General features: G+C 45.4%; 1 protein-coding gene and 1 long non-coding RNA gene across 6 annotated transcripts; one reads left to right on the top strand and one right to left on the bottom strand.

Moving 5' to 3' along the window:
• The first annotated feature begins 535 nt into the window (after positions 1–535).
• On the top strand, positions 536–22,288 carry CLTA (clathrin light chain A). 5 transcript variants are annotated; one of them, XM_006187815.3, is made up of 7 exons: positions 536–882; positions 7,547–7,584; positions 9,797–9,914; positions 14,037–14,148; positions 18,615–18,668; positions 19,773–19,808; positions 20,767–21,217. In XM_006187815.3, the coding sequence occupies exons 1-7, from the start codon at positions 666–668 to the stop codon at positions 20,936–20,938; spliced, it is 747 nt and encodes a 248-aa protein (XP_006187877.1). In that variant the 5' UTR covers positions 536–665; the 3' UTR covers positions 20,939–21,217. The 5 variants fall into 5 exon arrangements, with proteins under 5 accessions (XP_006187877.1, XP_032333875.1, XP_006187879.1 ...); XM_032477984.1 differs by lacking the exons at positions 18,615–18,668; positions 20,767–21,217 and adding an exon at positions 20,322–20,716; XM_006187817.3 differs by lacking the exon at positions 18,615–18,668 and having other exon boundaries at positions 537–882.
• On the bottom strand, positions 13,988–23,358 carry LOC116663189. The gene is made up of 3 exons (XR_004319312.1): positions 22,448–23,358; positions 22,021–22,149; positions 13,988–15,575 (listed from the first exon to the last, which is right to left on the bottom strand). It is a non-coding gene; the product is annotated as an uncharacterized LOC116663189 (long non-coding RNA).
• Between the last annotated feature and the right edge of the window lie 62 nt (positions 23,359–23,420).

The raw sequence follows: 23,420 nt of genomic DNA on the forward strand, positions 1-23,420 counted from the left end.
ATCGGTTATATTTGTCAGGCGGCTCTAAAGGAGAAAATAACCCAGGCTGGGTGAATGGGTTTACAAACACAAATATTATAAAGTCCGTACACAGCTGTAAAAGGATTCAGTTTGCCCACTAATCCTGGGAGGGAGGTAGTACAGCATTCTTCTTTCCATTTTACAAATGAGGAAACTGAGGTTCACAAAGCCTAAGTAGCTTGACTCTTCTCCAACTGGCTAATCATCGCTGCCCTAACTTCACCTCATTTCCCGGTTCAGCACGAGAGTCCTCTCAGAGGCGGCGGTCAGTCCAGACACCAAAGTCGGGTCAGGCGAGGCTCCCTTAAGTCACATACCACTTCCGCCACCCCGGGCCGTAAGGGATTAGCGCGTTCACGCAGGTGCTGCCCGAGTCACGAGTTTTCCTCGGGGGCCCGCCCCCTCATGATGATTGGCTGGGTCGTTAACCATTTCTGTCCTCTGATTGGTTGTTACCTTTTAGGCTTTCCAATACTGCCTAGACCGACCGGATATAGGGGCAGGGTTTCCGCTTCCGCCTTTTGCCTCCTCCCGCTTGCCCTCGGATCGCAGTCGCCGCCGCAGCTGCTGCTCCCGGACGCGGTGTCGGTGAGTCGGTTGGTGTGTCTTTCAGCGTCGGTGTCCGTGCCGTTGAACTGCCCGTCATGGCTGAATTAGACCCATTCGGCGCCCCTTCCGGCGCCCCCGGCGGCCCCGCAATGGGGAACGGAGTGGCCGGTGCCGGCGAAGAAGACCCGGCCGCGGCCTTCTTGGCGCAGCAGGAGAGCGAGATTGCGGGCATTGAGAACGACGAGGCCTTCGCCATCCTGGACGGCGGCGCACCCGGGCCCCAGCCGCACGGCGAGCCGCCAGGAGGTCCAGGTGAGTGCGGACGCGTTCAGGGCGGGAGCATTTGTCTGGAAACTCGGGCAGGAGTGGGTCTGAGAGTTCTGTGTAACTCTTGTTCCTTCTGACCGGGAGGCTGAGGAGGAGTGGAAAGAGGAAACGAGACCCCGGCTCAGTCGTGCAGAAACCCAGGCTTGAGAGGCCCAGTCCGTTCTGTGAGTGTGTTCTAGCGCTCTTGGGCACTGGCGGAGCCAGAAAGCCAAGAAAATAGGCTGACAGACGGAGGAGCCCGAAGAAGCTCGTTCAATTCAGGAACTTTTCCGTGAGCACTTGCTGTGCTTTGAGCCGGGCTTCTGAGGCTCAGCCTCATTGGCGCAGTTTGGCTAAACTTACAGGCAAGTCTGTGCCCAAGAAGGCCAGTTAGTCGGAAGGGAAGCAGCAAAAAATTAGAACAGTGGTATCGTTTTTGAGACAAACAAAAATGGCAATGCAGTTCAGTGTTTAAGCACATAAGGTGTGCAGAGTGTTTGGTAAGGGGGAAGAAATGAGGATAGGGAACTCAAGAAACATGGTGTAGCCCTGGAGAGAGATTCTCCGGCCAAAAAGGGTAAGTTTTACCATCTGTCGAACATGTTATGGGTTGGACTTCTGGAGCTCTGCTTTGTCTAGGAACAGCTTTGGTAGGCAGCATTGTTTATCTGGAACCTGAGATTAGCCTGCACCTGTCTTTCAAGAGGTGAATGGAAAATGTAGTGTGGCCTTTCCCCAGCCAAACTCGAGCAAAAAAGCGAGGAAGCACCTGGTAGGCTTGCCAGTTTGACCTTTGAATGCGTTACCCGTGTGCAGTGTGGTTTGTGGTGGTGGGAGGAAAGAATGAGTGGAAGAGACCTTTTTCATTGTATAGGGAAGTAGGAAGTGAGCTAGAAGAAAGGACACGTGGCTTTTCATTTACTTAAAAAACATTCCACTTAAAAGAGAATGGGGTTCCGGTGGAGCAGATAAGACTGTTTATACTACCCTAAAATCACACTTAAGAGGCAAGGCAGGTAACATAAATGAGAGAAACATGCTGATTGTAAGGTAATAAGGAGTGTTGGAGGCCCAGGCTTTGGTACACTTGAGTAGTGTTCTTCCTAAAAGCATTCAGACTCAGAAATCTCAGTCTTCAGCCAAGCAGAACCTTTTTGGGGAGTGGGGGTGGGGTGACTGCTAGTTTGTAGCCTAAATTTTTATGCTACACCCTGCTGCCTCCTAAGCAAATCAGTTCCCCAGCAAGAGCTTACAGGTGAAGGGGTAATACACCTGAGAATGCAATTTATAGCAGGCAGGTTGGACTGAACTAGACTGTGGCTGGAAGATGAAGTTGGCTTTAAGTGATTAGGGCTTCTTTGTTGTTGTTAGGTAGTCTTCACCATTTGCCTGAGAATTATAAAATTTATTTTTAGATCTTAGTTTATCTCCCTCATTTAATAGAGAAAACAATCCTACAGAGAAATGCTTAAGAAAAAAGGGCAAGTTAATAGCTGAGCCCCACATCTCCCCACCTGAGGCTGTACCATATCCTGTTGTAGTTGTTTAAGCTGGGGTAAAGGCGGATAAGAGATTGTCATTTCTGAAAGGCAGCTATGGCTGCCCTGGGGAGGACAGAGTTGGGAGAATCGGGACTCACAGAAGACTGTCCTCATTCAAGGACAGTGTTAATTCTTGCCCATTGTTGTATCGCTGGTGCCTCGCAGGTTGTGTGGCACATAGTAGATACAAAGTAATATGCAAGGATGTCAGGTTCAGGGGGCCTTTGTAGAGCCAGCGGACCTTGGTGGTGGGCAGTTTGGAGAGGTAAAACGGAAAGAATAGAGTTGGACACGCGGATTCCATGTGCATCAAGATTTCAGCAAAGGGAAGGAAGGGATGTTTGCTGACTTAGTTCCTAGGAAGGACTTTCTTAGTGAACTAAGCATTTAATGACAAAGGCAGATCTCTGACAGTGTAGTTGAGGTTGGTAATAGTGCAGTGGTCAGAAAAAAAGTGCAGTGGTCAGCACTTCCTTTGGGGATTAGAACTATTTGGACGCTTTTTCTTTTTCTCTTTTTTTTTTTTCTCTCTCACATACACACACAAAAACTCTGAGTCTCACTCTAGTAGTTAAGGTTCTGTGCTGTCCTAGGCTGCTTGTGTGTGAGTTTAGCTTTGTGGTCTCAGACAGCTTCTATAATCACTGCCATTGCCTTAGTTTTCTCCTCTGTAAAAGGTACAAACACACCACACAAGATTGCTTGGATTCCATTAGAGAGCACCTGTAAAGTGCTTACACACAGTCCCTGGTATGTTTTTACTGCGCACAGACCTGGCTATTATTCCTTGGGAGTAGGGTGAGAAAGGTGTTACAAGGCCTGTAGGCTTTGGGGGCTACTGAAGAAACATTTTAGGAGAGAGCTCTGTATCTAATGTGTTATTATACAGAGATACATAGGCACGAGGCTCTAACAGAGATTGAGGAGAGAGGAATGTATCTAAACTCCCCCAGCCTTGGGGAAAACTCCCATGGAGGAGGGGTTAGGCCTGAGACTTGGATGATGCCCTCAGTTGTTAGGAGATCCGGGAAGAACATAAGTTTCGAGGAGGGAGGTAACTAGCTAAGTGAAGTGGCTCAGGGAGATTGAGGAAGAACAAATGGTCAGGAAAAAGGCAGCCTAAGCTTAGAGCTATGGAAAAGCCCTCAATCTAGAGGGCTGAGGATAGAGGATGTAAGAGGCAGTTAAGGAGCTACTGAGAGAGTATGGCAATGAGGCACTCGTTGCAGGAAGAGGGGTACATAAGTTAAAAGAAAACTTTCTGGAGGTGGAGAGTAATTTTCTTGGTAGCAGTGGTGAAGGGAAGTTCAGGGAAATCTCATGCATGACATTGTGTGTAATACTGCACATTTACTGCATGCCGGGTTCTCTGTACACCCTCAGACCCATGCAGTAACTCTGCAGGCAGAGTGACAGTGTTACCTTACTTCAGATGAGAACGGATTGTTGTGGAAGTTAAGCAGTGTTTCTAAAGTAGCAAACTAATACATGGCTCCACAGGATTTCTGACCCAGGTCTGCTTGACTTTCAGTGGTTGGGGAACATGGAAAGTTGAAGGTGCATCTGGGACAGTCTTTCACCTCTGGAAACTTATTCTGGCCCTTGTTTCTGTTCGGAGTTTGTTTCAGTCTGGAGTTCCTGAGATGCCTTAGAAAGTTTCCTTCTGGAGCATCAAGTTGCTTAGCTTAATTGTCTTAATGAATCAAGGCCCTTGATGGACTTTCTTCTGCATGTTTCTGTAGCAACAGACAATCTTTTGACTTGAGCCAGCTGAATGTTAGTACAGTAGCACAGTAGCTAACAAAAGCCCAAGGCACTTGCCAGTGGGTCTGGATGAGTCTTCAGTCCTACAGGTCAGGCAGCATGTGACTTCGGAACTACGGGATGAGAATTGCTTCTAGTTTTGTGTCTGGAGTAGTGATCAAAGTCTCTCATACTGGCAGTGGCCCTGGGTTTGAATGTATTAACTGGATAGTTGGTGTGTTAGCAGTAATATATTAACCAGAATGTATGCCTGGCCAGACTAGCCATTGTAGGTTCTAAGATTTAAAGTTACCTCACTCTTTTCTATCGTCTACAAAAATAAATTCGAGATGGATTAAAGAGAGGGTTTTTTTTTTTTTTAAGTACCAGAAGAAAAGTGAATATTTATCTTAGAGTAGAAGAGGCCTTCAGCATAAAAACAGAAATCATAAAGGGGAAAGGTTATTGTCTCATACAGGTTAAGTAGTTCTAGGTATTAAGTATCATAAACCATAGGAAAAGATAATGGGGGAAATAATTGCAATATGAGAGGGCAAATAATACAGAAGGAATACTTAGAGATCAAAAGATAGCAGAAACTGGGCAAAACTCAGGTAATTCAATAAAGAAGAAAATCAAGTATCAGGTGATCACCTCACAGGCATAAAAAACCACCGTAAGGGCTTTTTTTTTTTTCCTGCTATCAGATCAGCAGAAATTTAAAAACATGGTAAAACTCAGTCTCTAGTATCAATGAAGGTCTGAAAAATGGGGCACTGATGCTGGTTGTGGAAATAAAAATGGTAGGCCAAAGGGGGAAAATGGCCAGTGTTTAGGTTTTTAAAATATACATCCTATGCCCTGTCAGTTCTGTACAAGGGGTTTATTACTGAAGAGCAATTGAATATGCCCCCCAAATACTGTTTCTAAAACTTGATAGGATACTTCAGAAATTATGTGGGTAGGTGTCACACAAACAGCTTGAAGTAGTGAAAAGCCACTGACAAAACTATAAGAAACTCATTTTTGTACTATTGTAAATAAAGCATAGGAGTAAAACAGGGAAATTAAGAAAAGTATGAGAAATACGTTGAAATAACTGATACATACACGGCAAGTGAGATGTGCATCAGAGCTGAGGGGGGTTAGTAAATGCTTAGATCCTGTGGTTTGTCTTCATGCCTCCCATTATCAGATGACGCTTCCTCTGATGCCCTGGCTGACTCAGGTATTGCACCACTTTTTAAGTGCTGATTATCTCATAACGCATGCATTCAGTGTTTTTCTTACATCTTAAACATAAAAAATAAATTGAAGAGCAAAAACAGTGTCATTAATTATCTGCCCCTGCAAGAACACCTTACTTACCTCTCAAGAAAGCAACCCTGCACGTATTTGAAGATCATTGGTGAAGTGCTGATACATACAGGTTTGTTGTGAGGATTAAAACTTAATGTATAGAAAGGGTTTAACATTGTGCCTGGCACATTGGAAGCAATAATTAGTAGGTGTTTTGATATGAAAAAAGTAGAGAATGTAATGATACAGACGATTGGGTTACTAAAAAGCATCTGTTGTGGGAGTTTGGTTTTGCTGAAAGAAATTTTGTGTATATGCATTAGATAAATGAAAAAAATAGAAATCAGTGGGCTGAGTATTGAAATTTGCATGGCATTTTCTTCTGTCTCCATTTTCCTTTTAAAAAACCCAATATTTTGGTATCAGGGAGACACACTGGGGAAATGAAAGTTTTCAGTACTCCCAAAGCAAGAGGAGGAGGGTAATTGGGAGAAGCAAGAGAATGAAAAGAGTGGATAAAATGTTAGCGGTGATTTGGAAAATAAGCAGTTCAAGTTGGGTTTAATTAGTTAGGAACCCAGAAGACAGGAGGAGTGATTTGATGAAACCACTTTGCCTGTTAGAAGGAAGGAATGCGCTGAGAGCACCCTGCTCCTGGCTTCTAGGAAAGCTCTGATGTTTCTGAGGGCCTTGGGGTGGTGGCCCACACTAGCTGCTGTGCATTTCTTTTATTGTTTGGATTCTTGTATCTTTTAGATTCATCTCTTCTCACCTCTTCCCTCTCCCACCCCATGCAGTAAGATGGTCTTCATAGTTTGAAAAAAATTGGACAAAATAATAGAAGTCCTGCATAGTAGGCAGTAAATGTGGGTCAACCAACAGATAAAGAATACAGAATATGTAGGTGGAAGCTAACCTTATGATGCCTGTATTGAAGCTTTCAAGGGAAGGCAGAGTAGCCACTCCAGAGAGCTGGTGTGCAGCCCTGTACAGACTGTCTCAGTGACAGCCGTTGGGTCAGGGCATGGGTTAGAAACACATGCTTATGGGGCCAATCGGGTAACTGAATTAGTGACACACAAGATGGGTTAAAAGAGGGGAGGGGATAGCTCAAGTGGTAGAGTGCATGCTTAGAACACACAAGGTCCTGGGTTCAATCCCAAGTACCTCCTCTAAAAATAAGAGGGGCTAGTGGGGACTGGCAATGTCACCAGAGCCTGCCTTCGTTTCAGGAATGCAGGCCCAGTATTACCAGGTCTTCTTTCTGCACATTCCTGCCACCCCTCCCCCACACACCCTCCAAAACCCTGGAAATCCTGGTTTTGTGAAATTCCCTGAACTAGTACTTTGTATTTTAAATAAAATATTTTCAGCCTGTGGACCACCATTTTGTACTGTATGTGTTAATAATCTCTGGGTTTTATTTAGAAAGACATTTTTCTTCATATTTCTGAGATGGACTTTCTCATTTAGCTCATGAATAATTAATTGTCCAGTGAGATCAGGTTGTACACACTTTCAGGTTTTTATAACCTACATCTTTGAAAACACTGGCTTAATTTGGTTTGCCTGAATCTTACTGTTCTGGACTAATTCCAGGTGGACTAGAGGGATTAGCAAGAATCGTCAACTGTAGACCCTCAGGTGCCAAACCTACTCCATCTACAGGATGGAGGGTCCTGACCCCACAAGCACCTTAGTTTAAACGTGAAGCTGCGTATCTCTGCTTACTGAAGGATTCCAGGCCACGCTTCTCCTTTGCTTTCTCCAGAACTTTCATAGAGAAACTGTTGCTCTGTGAGACTCTTCTGCCAGGCTTCCACTCCAAGCCAGAAGACTATCAAAAACTTTTGGGTTTAGGAGCTTGGGGCAGATTTGCCCACATTTTGGTTAAGTTATTTGTGTATAAGCACATCTTGACTTCACTAAATGGAGAGCTGTTCATTGTTCTGCCTGGTACCTAGCAGGGGGGTAGTATTCAGTAACTTAAAGTACCTGCAGCACACAGTTCTGTATCATACTGTATAATCCTTTGGCCCAGCATTTGACTAGCCCTGATTGACAGAGCAAAATCTTATGTCTTGCAGATGCTGTTGATGGAGTGATGAATGGCGAATACTACCAGGTACAGAGTACTCTGATTATGTTGAAAGACAGTTCTTGAGAGTATTCCTTTCCTATGATTTGAATTGTCTGACCTAGAAAGGACCCCAGTCCTTTGACTTTCGTGGATGTATTAGTAGCTGGTATGTTACCTACCAAAGTGGGAGGATTTGAAGAGAAGTGACATTGATAGAGCATTCTTTTAAAAAATGTGATTGACCTGGTCCTGCTGTTGTCACCTTTACTCTCAAAAAATGACCCTTCATGATGATGGTGGTGAAACACTATGTGCTGTGCCCTGTGTCAAACACTGTTTATACCAAACTTTAATTCTCACAACAACCTGAGGGACCTGTACTATTGTTCCCATTTACAGGTGAATAAACTGAGGCACACAGAGGTTAAACCAGGAGTATAAATAACAGGTGGTATGTGGTAGGGCCAGCATTTGAACCTTTTCGATTGTATTGGGGGTAGGGGTGGCTGGTATTTGTGATGACTACCCTCATTTTCCCTCTGCATCACTAAACTTTTGGTTACCAGCCCAACTTGCATGGGCTTAAACATAGAGAATTTACTAGTTTAAAAAGTTGAAAGAGCTCTGAGATAGGCTCGGGGTCCTCGGACCAGGACTCTGACTCAGTTCCGCTAGGACTCTGGTTCTGCCTGCTGAGTGTGCAGTTTTGTGCTCTTTCATGGTGGCAAAATGGCTCCCGCATTTCTAGGCCTCACTGGTGCATGTGTTAGTATCTTGAACAACGTGGAGATTTCTCCCCGCCACTCAGCAAAAGTCCTGTATTTCCCCCTGCACCCTACGGAAGTAATCACTGTAGCCTGAGGATATAGTGTGGTGCTTTTGCTTCTGCCTGGGTTTCTGCCCATCCTTCAACCATTTAACTGTCAAGAAGGAAATAAACTGTCTAATTGGTTTAAGCCAAAGGTGGACTAACTTTTTCTTGAAGGGTCAGGTAGTAAACTTTTTAAGCTTTGTGGGTCATAAAGTGTCTGTCACACTGTTCTGTTGCTGTAATGTGAAGCATCCACAGATAGTATTTAAATGAATGGGTGTTGCTGGGTTCCAGTAAAACTTAATTATAAAAACAGGTGGCTGACCTGGCTGTAATTTCCTATCCCTGGTTTAGAGCCTGACCTTTAGAGTGAGACAACTCAATCCTGGCTTTATCCCTTACTAGCTGGGAATGTAGATATGTCATTTCTCTGTGCCTGGGTTTAATCCCCCAGCTGTGAAGTGGGAATAAATACTTGCCCTGCAAGGTACTTGGGAGATGAAGCCTATAAGTGCTTGGCACATGGAAAGTGCTAATAAGTTAGTTACTAATACTACTGTAAATCTTTCCCCATCTTTTTAAGGTTAACCTGGTAATAGTCCCTAGTTCTATAGGTGAAATAATCGCTGAAGATTAAATTCTGTTTGAGTCTTTATAAATTTACTAGCTCCCAAATCTTTACTGTGAAGAACCCGCCCCTCCCCCAGTTCTCCACCACATACACTTGTGACTCATGTTTGCCTGCTTTTTTGTTCTTTTCCTTGGTGTGACTATAGTAACTACATTTTCTTTTGGAGTCTTTCCTAAAATTCACTATATACATATTTTTTAATTGAAGTGTAGTCAATTTACAATGTTGTGTTAGTTTCTGGTGTATAGCATATTGATTCAGTTACATATATATACTTTTTCATATTTTTTTCAATACAGGTTATTATAAGATACTATGGTTCCCTATGCTATACAGTATGACCTTATTTATCACTATATTTTGACTAGGTGGTATTAAGTGAACTTTTGTCTGCATTGTATGATAGCATTAGAAGTCTTCAGTTCTCGGCCTTGCTGTGCTGTGTATTTTACCTTTGTTACTTTGAAGATGTCACATAATCTCTGTGTCAAGTGAGGAAACTAAAACTAAAAATAGTGATAACACTATTTCCTGATAAGTTCATTACCCACCTCCCTAACTTTCCTGTCTCCCACTCATGATCCATTTATTAACAGGGTAACAACTACTCTGCCTTCCTTGTGAATCACAAGGATTAAGTGCATAATGCTGAGAGCTCCCTGTTGGCAGGAAGGTTGTGTTGTTGCTCTTAAGGAAATCCTTTAACATTTACAGCAGCTGTTAGTACTGCACATAACCAGGGTTCTAACTTGGATGAAGCACACTTTCTGGGAAGAGGTTTGGTACTTACAGAGCACAATTGTGTTTGTGTTAAGGAGAGTAATGGGCCAACAGACAGTTATGCAGCTATTTCACAAGTGGATCGATTGCAGTCAGAGCCTGAAAGTATCCGTAAATGGAGAGAAGAGCAAATGGAACGCTTGGAAGCCCTTGGTAAGGAATCCCTTTCTGTCTGTTTTCAGTGGAATAGTTGACCTTGATTCTACTTTTATTCCTTTTTAACTTGAATTAGCTCATAATGTCCTTGTCCAGTTTGGGGGAAGATATCTTTCTCAACCTGCAGGTCACAAGGCTACCCACGTGGAGGCCACTGGGTGGGGACTGGGGCAGTCCAGAGAGCCCCAAGTGCATCTTCTCCTCCAGGAAGGGCGGAGTGGTGCTGTGGAAAGAGCCTTGGACTTGAAGTAGAAGACTGGCTTCCAGGCCCAGCCGTAACTCTTACACAGCACCAGCTCTGGGCACTTGGTTGCTCAAACTTTACAGAGTCTGTTTCTTCATCTGTGATGTAAGATCCATGTTACCAACTCCAAGGGTAGTCTGAGATGGTATTCATGCGAGTGCTTTGTAAACCTGACGGTATTACATCCAAGTGAGGGACTGCACAGTTTATCATTTGAAGACTGAATTTAAGGTAACACTTAAGAGAAAAAGTGAGGTATGTAGGAAACATGTACAATTCAGTTTTCTTACCCTAGTATCCCTGTATGTTAAGTTTTTACATTTTTTACGGGTGAGGAAAGTGAGGATCATAGGAAGAATAAGTATTTGAGTGGTAGAGTCAGAGTTGCAGCTGAAGTCTGCCCTGCTTCAGAGTTGATACCTGTCCCCTCAGCCACCTTACGTTTAGTGAACTCCAGCTGGAAGGCAGGCTGAGCCTGGGATCAGCCTGGCCTTTGGCAAAGAGCCTTCTCCATGGGTGTCAGCAGTTGGTCAAGATCAGGAGAGAGTTGTTACCTGTACATGTGGGTTGGAAAGGTGTGGCAGAGCGTGGGGGATGTTATCCACAAAGTAATTCTCAACTTTTTGTTGAAATTTCAAACACAGAATAGTTGAAAGAAGAGTGTGTCTTCCCCTCCAGATTCAGTAGTTAACATCTTGCCATCGTGGGTTATTGTATAAATGAGGCATGTATGTGTTACATATTCACATGCACTCACACATTTATATATGTATTATGAATGTACACATAATTTTTTTTCTGATCCACTTAAAGATATAAACATCACATACTTGCCTAAATGCTGTACTTCTAGAAATAATGATGTTCTTTTACGTAACCACAGTGTTAGCATTATTATTCCTTCTTGGGAGTCACTGAAGTAGTAAAAATGTAACTCAGATGGTGTAACTGACACCTAGAAATAGGAAGGGACTTGACCCAGATAATACAGCCAATTAGTGTCAGATCTTTTCTCTCTCCAGCCCACCTTTTGTGGGTCTCAAAACAAAGGGCACACTTAGGTTTAAACCTTTACAGCACTATCCAACAGCAGCTTTGATGAGGAACTGTTCTGTATCTGTGCTGTTCAGTATGGTAGCCACTAGCTGCATGTGGCTAGTATGACTGAGAAGCTGAATTTTAAATTTTATTTCATTTTAATAAATTTAAATAGCCACATGAGGCTAGTAGCCACTTTACTGGATAGTGCAGCTTTAGAAAGATGCAAATAGGCCTTCATGGTGCTAGCAGCCTTGGTCCTTGCTTGTTCTTTGAGTACCTTCAGAGTAGGCTTAGAGGCAAGGCTTAGCTGGCATTACTAGTGGAGTATTTTTCATGTTGTAGAACCCAGTTTTATCTTTTCTCTTTCTCTGAAGTTTAACAAAGTCATCTTCTCTGTGGAGACAGTACATGGATACATGGAGAATGTCGAAAGATTGCATTTTCTCATTCAATTATCAAATTGAGCTCTTTGAAAGTATTCCATGAAGTGTTGTTTTCTTAACTCTGGATGCTTTCCTGGGGGAAGTCAAAGATTTGGCCTCGCATTCCAGTTAAATGAAGGTGGTCCGTGAATTAGGTGTTTCTGTAGTTTCCCCTTCCTTCCTTGCAAGAACTGTGAGAAAGTGCAAGATGTTAAAAATAGAGAAGCAGTGTCCATGTTTTTCACCTTAACTGCAGGCTGTGTTCTCCAATACTTTTCTCTTCTGCGAACAGTAATGAGGATGGCCAGAGAAGACAGCTGTCGGCGCGCCCTGCTCTCTAAGAGGATTTTTCACCCTCCCCTCATGCTTCCCCCTCCCACATTCAGAGAGACTGTATTACAGCTTGGATCTTTGTCCCGTCAAGCCAAGCGTTTAAGAATTCTAAACTCTTACTGCCTGTGTCACTTCACAAATCTGTAAAAGACAATTTAAAGGGACTGTTTTGTGCAATAACCACAATCTCTGCAGATGGTCACAATTTTTATTTAGATTAACTTTTCAGAGATAAATTTCCCTGATATTTTGTTCCTAATATATAATAACGTTTACAAAATGATAATAGACTATACAGAAAGAAAATGCTCTCCAATCAAAAATAATTTTCTGGAAGTAATTTCACAACTCTTGGAAAGGAGATCTTACATTTTAAATTTTTTTCAGTTTCTTGTCTGCAGGGCACCGTCAGCCCACAGCATCTCCCTGCACCACAGGGCCTGCTGTTCCACATAGACTTAATGCCAAGGATAGACACAGATCAGAAGCTTACTGTGTATCCTTGAGTCATCAGTGGAAAATCAGAGCAAAGTAATTCTCCTGAGCAATAGGTCACCTTCTGATAAGTTAGATAACAGAGTAAAAAGTTCTTTATAATCTGAAACACTGGGGGAGTTTCTAGCTGCTATTAGGCTGTTTCTAGTAGTTACAGAAATAGTAGTCTCCTGCAGGTTGTTACTATAAGACCTTTTTTTGAAAAGGCCCTAAAATTGCCCCCAAATGCTTCATTCCTTCCCTGCAAGTGGTTCTTTGCTTTCTGCTCTCTTCCTCAAGGACAGTCATGAGAGGAGCGGGCTCTGGCTTCTGCGCTGTCCAAGCTCTTGTCTGGATCACTGGTGCCCACCTGCTGGTCACATCTCGTGACTGTTGCTGGGCTTGCTTCCCTTTCTGTCCCTCCTTCCTGGAGGTGGTGTGATGAAGAATGTGTAAGCTTTCGAGTTGAACCTGGGTTTGAATCTTGGTTCTGCCACATACTAAATAACCTTTAGGAAAGTTACTCGCTCAGACTTACCTGAGCTGTAGTTTTTCTCACTGCTGAGTGTGGGAGTAGTTTACCTTCTTGGGGTCATTGTAAAGATTAAGTGAGACATCTATATTAAACACCTGTCAGAGAGGACGTCCTAAAGAATGTGCTTAAAGTGAAGTATCAGAGTAACTTCAGGTTGTCAACTGCAGTGATAATATGACCTGTGTCTTTCTCTCCTACCGTCTACTGACAAGTTTCTTGAGCTCAGTATCTTAGGGAACCCCATGTTTAGTCCTCAGAAACTTCATGGCTGAGAATCCAGTCTGGCAAACCTGCTAAGGTGTGCATTTTCTCTCTCATCTAGAACCTTTTGGACAAGTGTTAATAATGATCCCTCACTCCACCCCTGTAACTCTCCCCATTGGAATTTCTCTTTCTTCCCTAGCTCTGCCGCTGAATCCCTCTGCAGTTTAAAGCAGGAGGAGATATTTTGTGGTCCCCCCAACTCCATCTATATTCTGCTGTTCCCTGGTTCCTGAGCCACCTCTACTCCAATAATTTTTCTCATAGCTCCCTGCTTCAAAGAAGTGCATCTGTCGTATTTAGTGAAGAGAGTGCCCTTGCATTTTACAAAACCATTAATTATCTAACGTGGAGTGGGGAATATAGTCTGTGAGGTTTTATTAAAAGATTAACATAAGTAGTCCAACTTGGACTAATAGTGGCAGCATTATTAAAGGATCACCAATAATTGCTTTTTCCCTAATTGCTGGCCCAAAAGCCTTTTTAAAATTAAAAGTCAGTATTTCTGCCCGCCCCTGAAAAAAAAAAACAAACCCAAACTAGTCATCCATCAAGCTGTAGGTGGACTGGGGTAAATTGTGGTGAAACACCCTGAATAGAATTGCTCAGTTGGAGTGCTGGATGTATAAAATGATCATGTAGGGAACAGGCCTCGCATTGCAGAATTTTTTTCAAATAGCATTTTTATCTTCTCCCTCCAACACATGCACCTGCATACAGCATAAGATTAATAAACTCCAAACAAACAGATGAAGCAAACTTCAGTTTGCATGTTGCTTTATTTGTGTTGTCTTTCCTTCCCTTCAAAGATGCCAATTCTCGGAAGCAGGAAGCAGAATGGAAAGAAAAAGCAATAAAGGAGCTGGAAGAGTGGTATGCGAGGCAGGACGAGCAGCTACAGAAGACGAAAGCAAACAACAGGTCAGTCCACGGTGCTTCTCGTTTGCCAAGATGGAATCAAGTCCCTTTCCACCAGCCAGTGTAGGTTTTCAGCAGCCGCTTCTTTTAGTGTGGAATGTTTGCTGGTTTTCAGAAAAATACCTGAAACAGGGTTGCAAGTCTCTTGGGTTTTATGAGCATAATTCAGCCTGTTTTTTCACCACCCCTGTTGTAGTGAGTCTAGTCCTGCAACTAAGAGTTCGGTTAACATGTGCCACCTGTAATGGTATGATTCCACAAAAGGAAGAGTTACCTCATAGAGCAAGTCCACATGTAAAAATGTCACCCTGGAATGAAAGGCCACTTTCGTGACTATGCCAGGATTTCAGAACTCTGGAGATGACTGTAGGCTCGGTCGGGCTGCATCCCCAAAATGCAGCCCAGCCCTCGAGGGCTGCTTCCCAGAGGATCCATTAGCAGGGACGTGCTTAGGTGGCCAAGATGTTCCCACACAGTGACTTCAGGATTAAGGGTTCTCTGGGTGCTTGTTATCTGTGTCTAAGAAAACCTTGAATTGACTTTTAAAAAATGCTCTTTTTGGAATTTACTCACTTATTGAAAGTTAAATAGTTGTAGGGAGAAAACAGTCATTCTCGTATTGCCACCGACCAGCAGCTGTGGTCTTTAATGCTCCGCGCCTGGGGTCCACTTGGAAGTAGCTCAGAGAAAGAGGCGGGGCAGTGCTGCTTGCCTGGGTGGAGGCCAGGGGCTTGCTTTCCCTGCTGGATTCAGAACCCAGTTTTCACTTAATAGTCACCCGCTCACTTCAGCGTATAGGTAGGCCAGGCTGGGCCTGAGGATACTTTTAATTTTCATGGTAAAGAGCCTTAAATTCCTGTCCTCAGAAGCAAAGAGGGGTTTAAGTGCCCTTGTCTCTGGCAGTTCTGTTAGAAGGAAATCTGCCAGAAAAGAGGGAGTTGACTGCTTTGCCAGACAGCCTCTGCCGCTGTGGGGCAGCTGTGGCACAACAGTGTTTTGTGCATCGGCCTTCAGCTGCCTGTCTCCCATTGGCCGTCCTTGGTTCTGTCATGGTCTCAGATGCCAGGCTTCAGCCTCTGTCCGGCCCACCTTCCTGGGGGGCATGTGCTCTCTAGGTGTGTCTGTCAGGTTCCCTTTGAAGTTCTGTGACAAGTATGGTGGAGACTGGTTGAGGTTCAGTTGCTCAGGGTACCGTTAGCTACCGAGGCTTCTGCTGAGATTGTGGTCATTGTGAAGCACTGATGGGCCCAGGCTCCTTTATCCTGTGCTCATTTCAAGATGATTTCCCCCAGGTGCAAGTTCAGATCTCTGAAGAAAGGTGGGAGGGTGCTTTGTGCAGGTACCCTGTGGGGCCATTTACCCTGGTGAGTTGCCTCAGCCTCTGGTCTGCTCTGAAGAACCTGGTAAAACTGAGTCCACATTCAGAGTCCCTGATGTTTAAGCAGACAGACATACAGATTCTCAGACTTAAAAAATGATCATGTTGGAGACAGGCTCCCCATTGCAGAAATTTTTTCAAGCCAATATTGCTAAACTGTATCCTTATAAAGAAAGGGATACCTGTCTATATATGCAATCAGTCGTCCTTGGAGAGAGTGATCACGCCTGTTTCTAGGAGCTCAGTCTTGAAGGTTTAGTCCCTCCAGGCATTGGTTTAGGGTTTGGGGACCTTTCTGTACTTAGAATTGTAGAATGTTGGGTTAGATGTTCATAGATGAACTTCTCAAGTTCCAGACAGCCTTAAAACTTACCACTCACTGAGCATGCAGGACTGTTTAGAAACCAGGTCACTTGCTGCCTTGCAGCAAGCTTGTAGAGTGTCTAAAGCTAGTGGCACATTAGCCACCGTCACCAGAGTTCCAGGACACAAAGTTAGTTTTTACACTTTATTCCAATTATTCTTCATTGGGCTAGGATGGGAGCCATCTTAGACCAACTTCAGGGGACTTCTTTCATTAGCACACACCCTGCCCTGGAGATTTCCCCCTTTCCCTCTAAACACTTAGATGTGTAAAGTGACTCATCTTTCTCATTGTCTGTCTTCAGGTAAATAGTGAATTTTTTTTTTTAATGGAGGTCCTGGGGATTGAACCCAGGACCTCCTGCGTGCTAAGCATGTGTTCTACCACTGAGCTATACTCTGCCCCCCAATAGTGAATATTTTGAGAAAAGAAAATGAAGGTACTCATTCCAAGCAAGTGTCATTCTCCAAGGTGACTTGTAGCAGCTGGATGTTGAAGGGGCCCACAGAGACCAGGCAGAAAGGCAGAGAAGTTCAAAAGAGAAGATTCGGGGGTAGCAAGGCCTGTTCTTACAAGAGTGTCATCAGGCCTCCTGCTTTCCATGTGCCTTCAACCGAAGCTCTGGGAGCACATCTGTGCGGGGCAGTGGGCAACAGTCAGCAGCAAACAGACCCTGCCGTCTTGGCATCTGTAGTCTGGTGTCAGTCCTCAGACTGCATCTCCCTCCTTTATCCCAAGTTGGGGCCTAAATGTCACTGCTCAAGAGCCATGAATTATTAAGTGACAGCCTGTGGAAAAGAATTCCCTTTTCACAGGAGCCAGTCAGAACAGTGCCTGGTTCCTACAGCTGGGCGAGTTTACTCATTGAGAACAACCCTCGACCTTGTTCCCTTCCAAACAGCAACACCTCTCCCCTTTCACAGCTAGCTTTGGTACTGACTTTTCACCTCTTTCAAGCCTTGTAAAAGTTCAGGGACTCCGTGAGTCTCAGTGATGGCAAACATTTTCCGTGCTCGCTCTGGGCTCTTCATGTGGGTCAGCATCCTGGCGTCAGGCCGGAAGCCGTTCCTCCCCCTCCTCCCAGCCCTCCCTGTGCGTCCCCCCACCGCTGCCTTGCCTGAGGATTGCTTCTTTTGGGCCCCTCTGTCTGGTGGGTGAAGCACAACCAGGTGGAGGGGCCACCTGTGTTTATGTGTATGGTTTTCCTTTTGTTCCGGGGCTGTAGCTTTGACAGGGATGAGCTGTCACCGACAGCTCTTTCATCCCAGGCTGGCTGCAAAGGAGCAAAAGCCTAACACGCAGGCTTTTGTTGTCTTAGTAATGCTGTGAACAGAAGTCATTAAACACCTTTATTCTCTTCCACTGGGAGCAAGCACAAGTTGAAATTGACTAGGTTTACCCTTTGTGTAAACTGAAAGGATTATGGGCTTACAAGCTGGCCTGCCTTTCCTCTCCCTCCCACTCCTGCCCAGAACCAACTCTTGTTTTCCTGCTGACTCGCTTGGAGTTAAAACCAGACTGTTCTTATTGCTGTCTTTAAATTTCCACAAAATACCTCCTATGTATAAACTAAACAGGGAAAGAAGGAAGGGTATGTGTGAGTTTAAAAATAAATTAAAATTACTAGAATTTCCCTTCAAATAAATGAGTTTAGGTTAATGACCAGGCATGACTGTCCTTAAAAGACATCCTTTCCACTTCTACGCCCCCAAACTGACCTGGCAAAGGACAGGGTAAGACTCCTTGAGGGAGGCTCCCTGCCCACCCACGTGGACAAGGAGGGCTGGCTGGGCCCTGGAACTTGGCCTGGGGCAAGAGTCCAAGCCAGCCAGCACCCCCCTTTCCTCCTTGTTCCAGATCAGAGCTGCCATTTTGATCCATTCCCTTAATGAGAGTTAAGGAGAGGCGCAGTTCTGGCCTCTGAGCTGCACCTTGTCAGAGCAGTCAAGGCTGGCAGGGACTGAGCAGTTGTGTTCAGGGACACACAGTCAGTACACCAGGGGCAGAGCCAGGGCTCTTGTCTGCAAGTCTTCCCACTACTCGCCTCCAGCTGCTTTTTTCTGTTAAAGTGGGCATTTTGACATGACCGTATGTGTTCCCAGGATACTGAAAATTGGTCCCACCCAACCAGTGTGGAGAAGTAGTCAGATAATCCAAGAACAAGCTGGCTTTGGGACCAGGGTGCCTGGTGCCTGGCAGTGTTTGTGCTCAGTGATGTTTCATGAAGCTGGCGGGAAGGGACGTGGCTTCCCAGGCACGCACCAGGTGGGAAGCAGCAGTGATGCAGTGAAAAGAGCCAGGCAGCTTTGGTTGTGAGTTCTGCCACCCCTGTTGGCACCGCTGCTGAACAAGTGCTTCCTCTCAGCTTCGGTTCCTTGCTACCTCATCTGTAAAGTGTAGGGAGAACACTCAGTGTCCTAGGGTGTTGGGGTTGAGGATTGATGGACATGATTTCTGCCAAGGGCTCAGCCTGCAAGTGGGCACCTAGGAAGTGCTCGCCGTCGCCGGAGTCAGGCTGGGGATGGAGGCGGCAGCGCTCACTGCGGAGAGGCCTGCAGGGAAGGCCAGCGGGCACCTCACGGCTGGAGTGGCTGGAGTGTCTGGTGCCGGAAGCTGCTCCCCAGAGCACAGTTGTGCCTCTATTGTGGATTTGAGATGTTTCTGCTTCTCAATGTTCTCTCTTTTTTCCTGCCTGCTTGCCTGCCTTTTGGACCTCTTGCTGTCTAGGGTGGCAGATGAAGCTTTCTACAAACAACCCTTCGCTGACGTGATTGGTTATGTGTATGTTGCAAAACTAATTCCTTTTCTTGTTTTGTTTCTACTTTTCATTTAGAGTTAATGCTCCTTTTATGTCACAAGTCGCTTTTGCTTTTAAAATTATTTCACATTGGCTCTGGGGGCTGCCTAAGAGTTAAGCTGGGGATATGTTCCATTGTCTCACAGAATCACGACTCCCCACAACTCTGGTTGCCATTTTTCATTTTGAGGGGAAGCAAGCTTACTCCCTTTCAAGATACGGGTCATTTGTGATCTTGGCTGGGAAGGCTTTGGGACCAGGGTGGGCTCTGGCCTCTTGCTGCCCCCTTGCCCCAGGTGGGAAGGGGGAATGTCTCCATCTAGGGGAGGAGCCAGTGAGGGCAGCACTTTCTACACTTGGTTCCTTTGACAAACATGTTCCCTTGGCGCAGAAGTGTCAGCGCAGAGGGGGCTGTCCTCCTGTGGGGTCTGTACTTGTTTCTCTCACATATTGGAAATCAGTGTTTAGTGGCCAGCTTCAGATGCCCTGTCTCCCACCCTGGTGTAGAGACCCCCAGCTGTGAGGGCAAGATAGCCAGAGCTGTCTGATGTGGGCCACTTGGGCTTTTTCCCACAAAGAAAACTGCATCTTTTCTGGAAAAATGTTTAAGGATTTCTGTTTTCAAAGCAGTACTGCTGAATCACTTCTGTTTCCTCCTTAGAAATTAGGACTAGCTTTTGGTAGAAGGGAGATGAGGGTGGACTTGAGGGAGAGAGGAACTAACTTATGGGAAGGGGAGACAGACACAGGCTGAGGCCTTTAGAGCCTCTTAGGGCCTGTGGCTCGAGCTGTTCCTCTGGTTAGGAGACAGCTGGGTTTCCTGGGCCCCCAGGTGCATTTGCAGTGAAACTTGTGAAATGCTGGACTTACAGGTGGTATTGGGTTTGCTTTTTGCAAAATAGAGACTGGAAAGGTCGAGTCTGGGTTTGCTGGGCAGCAGGGTGGCCCAGCAAAGCCAGCTGCACGTCCCCAGCACACAGAGTGGCAAGGGCATGTCTAGCTTACTGACCATCTGCATTGAGCTCATTCTCATTTTCTGTATCTGACCTAAAGTTTCTCTTGTTTCTTTTCTTCTTTTCACCTTTAAGCACAAACATAAACCATCCTTGCTACAGCCTAGAACAGTTAAGTAAACCTTTCTCACTGCCCCTGTGTGTGCCATGAAGTCGCAGTGTTGTAGTGGCTCTGGGCTTCAGCGGTGTTTGCCACGGCCATCCCTGTGAGAGTGCCACCCCTCCCCGTCCCCACAGACCAGTCATCTCCATTGCTTTCGCTTTGCCGTGATGCCTGTTGGAGTAGATGAAATAGTGTGTCTTCCCTCCTCTTAACTGCTGTCCTTTTAGGCTGTAGCTCCTACCAGTTAGTTCCCAACTGGGGATGGGCTGACCTTGGTGTGAAAGAACGCTGGAGCAGCAGCCTACCACAAAGCAACTAACACTGGTTGGCTCTCGGCCGTTGGGCGCCCACCCCTGCCAGAGCGTGCCCCGAGAGGCACCCGGCTGGAGGGAAACGGCAAACTTTTGGCTGAACTGGAGAATGTCCTAACAGACCCCTTCCAGAATGGCTTTAGTCTCTAGTGCCTGCTAGCATGGGAGCTTTGTCTTGAATTCCTTTTGATCTGCCCTGTTTCTCTCCAGCCTTAAGAATAAATCCAGAGGCTATTGTGCAGTGACCTTCGTGCTTCTTAAAAATCTCTATAAATTTACTTGGAACTCAGTACAGCCCACCATGAACTACTGTTCAAGTTCTGGACTAGCCTGCTGCTTTGCCTCTTGCTAATGAAGACAGTGAGTAGCTGGCTAAAGACTTGCTTTAATTCTCTGTATCAACAGAGTGAGCCCTGAACCAAACACCTGTATTCCAACATTTTACACAGCAGTCCGGGCACCCCGTGCCTGGGAGAGCTGGCCACGCGTCTGCTCCCGAGTCTGACCTGGGCCAGGGGCTGTTACTCTTTGGCAAACCAGAATGCCCTTAAGTCAGGCATGAAGAGGCAGTTGCTTCCATATAACAAGGCAGCCGCCAGGTAGCCGGACAGGGGAATTCTACATTAAACCAACGTAATTTTGTTGTTGCTTCCAGGGCAGCAGAAGAAGCCTTTGTAAATGACATTGAAGAGTCATCCCCAGGCACTGAGTGGGAACGGGTGGCCCGGCTGTGTGACTTTAACCCCAAGTCCAGCAAGCAGGCCAAAGATGTCTCCCGCATGCGTTCTGTCCTCATCTCCCTCAAGCAGGCCCCCCTGGTACACTGAAGAGCCACTCTGTGGAAACACTACATCTGCAATATCTTAATCCTACTCAGTGAAGCTCTTCACAGTAATTGGATTAATTATGTTGAGTTCTTTTGGACCAAACCTTTTGTCTTTAGAGTTAATCATCGTTTGTGATTGCATGTTTCCTTCACCTGTGTTCTCCCTGGCATTCAGAGAGTGGGGGGAGGCGGCAGGGGGAGGGAGGGAGGCCTCCCACCGGCAGTCTCAGCCTATGCTCTCATGCATTATTCTGAGAATAAATTTGTTTCAAACAATAAACATGAAGCTTCATTATTGACCTCAAGCTGTGCTGCAGTGTGGAGTGAGGTTGGTGAGGAATTTCCTCTCACCCTTTCTAGGGCTGAGGAGGCATAGCCCTTGGGTGCCTACCTCTGACTTGAACTAAACTAGCTCCGAGTTTCCACTGTCTGTAGTAGGGAGTCTGTGGAAGTTTCCATTGTTTCTAAAAGTTAACCTCACTGCCCACCGAAGATTGAGCTGTGAATCCCCTCGCACCCTAGATATCTTCCCCAGCTCCTGTTTGTCTCTGTCCCTTACTTTGGGATCCTGGATGGTGTATTTCAGCAGGGGGTCTCTGGGGAACATAAGCTAGTGAGACCTTTACTCCTTTAGATTCAGCCAGTAAACCTGAGTGTGGCCGGCCCATTACTCTGAATCCCCGTAGCACACCCCACATCTGTGCCACCCCTGGCACTTTGCTCATTTTTCTCTTGTCAAGTCCTTCTTAACTGTGCTGGCAGTTACAGTAGCCCATCTGGCACATGTGGCTACTTAAATCACTTAAAAATACAATTCTAGCCCTAGCTTCATTTCATATGCTCTATGACCACAGGTTATTAGGTAGCATCCAGGTTGTACAGGGCAGATTGTAGGACATTCACGCCATCACAGAAAATTCTGGATCAGGTGATCTATACAACAGGTGCCTGGAGGACTGTGTGCTCCATTCAGGCATCAACACATTCGTTATCTGCCCTCAGAACTTGGCACACTTTAGATGATAATTTAGATGATTCAAAGTAACTAATAAAGCCATATTCCAGAAAACTGTTAATAGTTACCTGATACTATTTCCAAGTTGGAGACTGATGTAAACTCCTGTAACACCACACTCAGGAGGCAGAGGAGCAGGGTTAGGTCTTGACATTGCCGAGAAGGGAAGTCCACCGTCTCTCTTATGGTAATTATGTCTGGAAGGGAGAGGAACTTTTACTTTTCTGCCTACCTCCCCGTTCCCAAGCTTCTAAGTTGGGCATTCCTTATCTGACCCGCATTTCTGGCCTCTGCTCATTCCTCCCCTTTAGCCACCTCTGATTGCAATCAAGCCGTCACTAGCTGCTGTTCACCAACTATGTTGCCTCTGGGCCTTGCTAATGCCGTTGAAGATGTGGAAATCTGATTTAAGAATTAGCTCAAAGGCCACCTCTACAATGCCTTTCCTTACTTCCTCCCCTGAGCTCCCGTGGCCCTCTGTGTGGGACAGCTTACCTTTTGATACTGTCTCGGTGGTGCTGTCTGGACCGGCCTTGCCTCCCACACCAGATGGATTTCGTGAGGGTGGATGTGGCAGTTGTAAGACGTCAATAAAGTCTGTGACTTCCTCTGAATCAAGAGGTGACTGGATATGACAAAAGTAATGCTCTACAGCTTCCAAGGCTAGGTCATAAAAGGCGACGTAGCTTACGGCTGGTTTGCTGGAACACACAAGCTGCTAGTCCTTGAGCCACCATATAAAAAGGTACCACCCTGAAGCCGCCATGCTATGAGGGAGCCCAAACCAGGCCACGTGGAGACACTACACGGAGAGACCCTGAAACCACAAGCAAAGAGAAATGCCTGGCTAGTCCCTCCTTAGTTTTCCAGCTGCCTCTCATTCCAGCTCCAGCCAGTCTAACTGCAAGTGCATTGGCCGCCCTGTCAGAACTGCCAAGCAGAGCCTTTTCCAAATTCTTGGCCTACAGAAACCATGAGAGAAAATGATTACTGTTTAAGCCTCTTCAGTTTTGAGGTGGTTTATTACACAGCAGTAGTAACTCTGGATTGTTTCTAATGCCTACATCACCCACATGGGGCTTCATAAAAAGGAAGGAGTTGCTCCAGAAAGCCAGTGAATACTCAACATTTAGTTTCAAACCTCTTTCTTCGGGCCACTTTGGCCTCTTACGTCAAATCTTACATGGTATTCAACATAGTACTGAAGTCCTAGTGAGAACACTTAGAACACAAGAAAAAGAATAAAGCGCATCCAAATTGGAAGGAAGAAATAAAACTCACTATTTACAGATGACATGATTTTATATATAGGAAACCCTAAAGACGCCACCAAAAAACAGAATAAGTCAATTCGGTAAAGTTACAGGATACAAAATCAGTATACAGAAATCTGTTGCATTTCTGTACACTAATAGTGAACTATCAGAAATTAAGAAAACAATTCCATTAATGATTGCCTCAAAAAGAT

The sequence above is a fragment of the Camelus ferus genome, chromosome 4 (genome assembly GCF_009834535.1).
Source record: "Camelus ferus isolate YT-003-E chromosome 4, BCGSAC_Cfer_1.0, whole genome shotgun sequence".
NCBI lineage: Eukaryota > Metazoa > Chordata > Mammalia > Artiodactyla > Camelidae > Camelus > Camelus ferus.

Coding starts and splice junctions, on each gene's coding strand:
- CLTA (XM_006187815.3), top strand. CDS start 666: ATGGCTGAATTAGACCCATTCGGCGCCCCTTCCGGCGCCCCCGGCGGC. Junction 883..7,546: donor CGAGCCGCCAGGAGGTCCAG/GTGAGTGCGGAC, acceptor TATGTCTTGCAG/ATGCTGTTGATGGAGTGATG. Junction 7,585..9,796: donor TGAATGGCGAATACTACCAG/GTACAGAGTACT, acceptor GTTTGTGTTAAG/GAGAGTAATGGGCCAACAGA.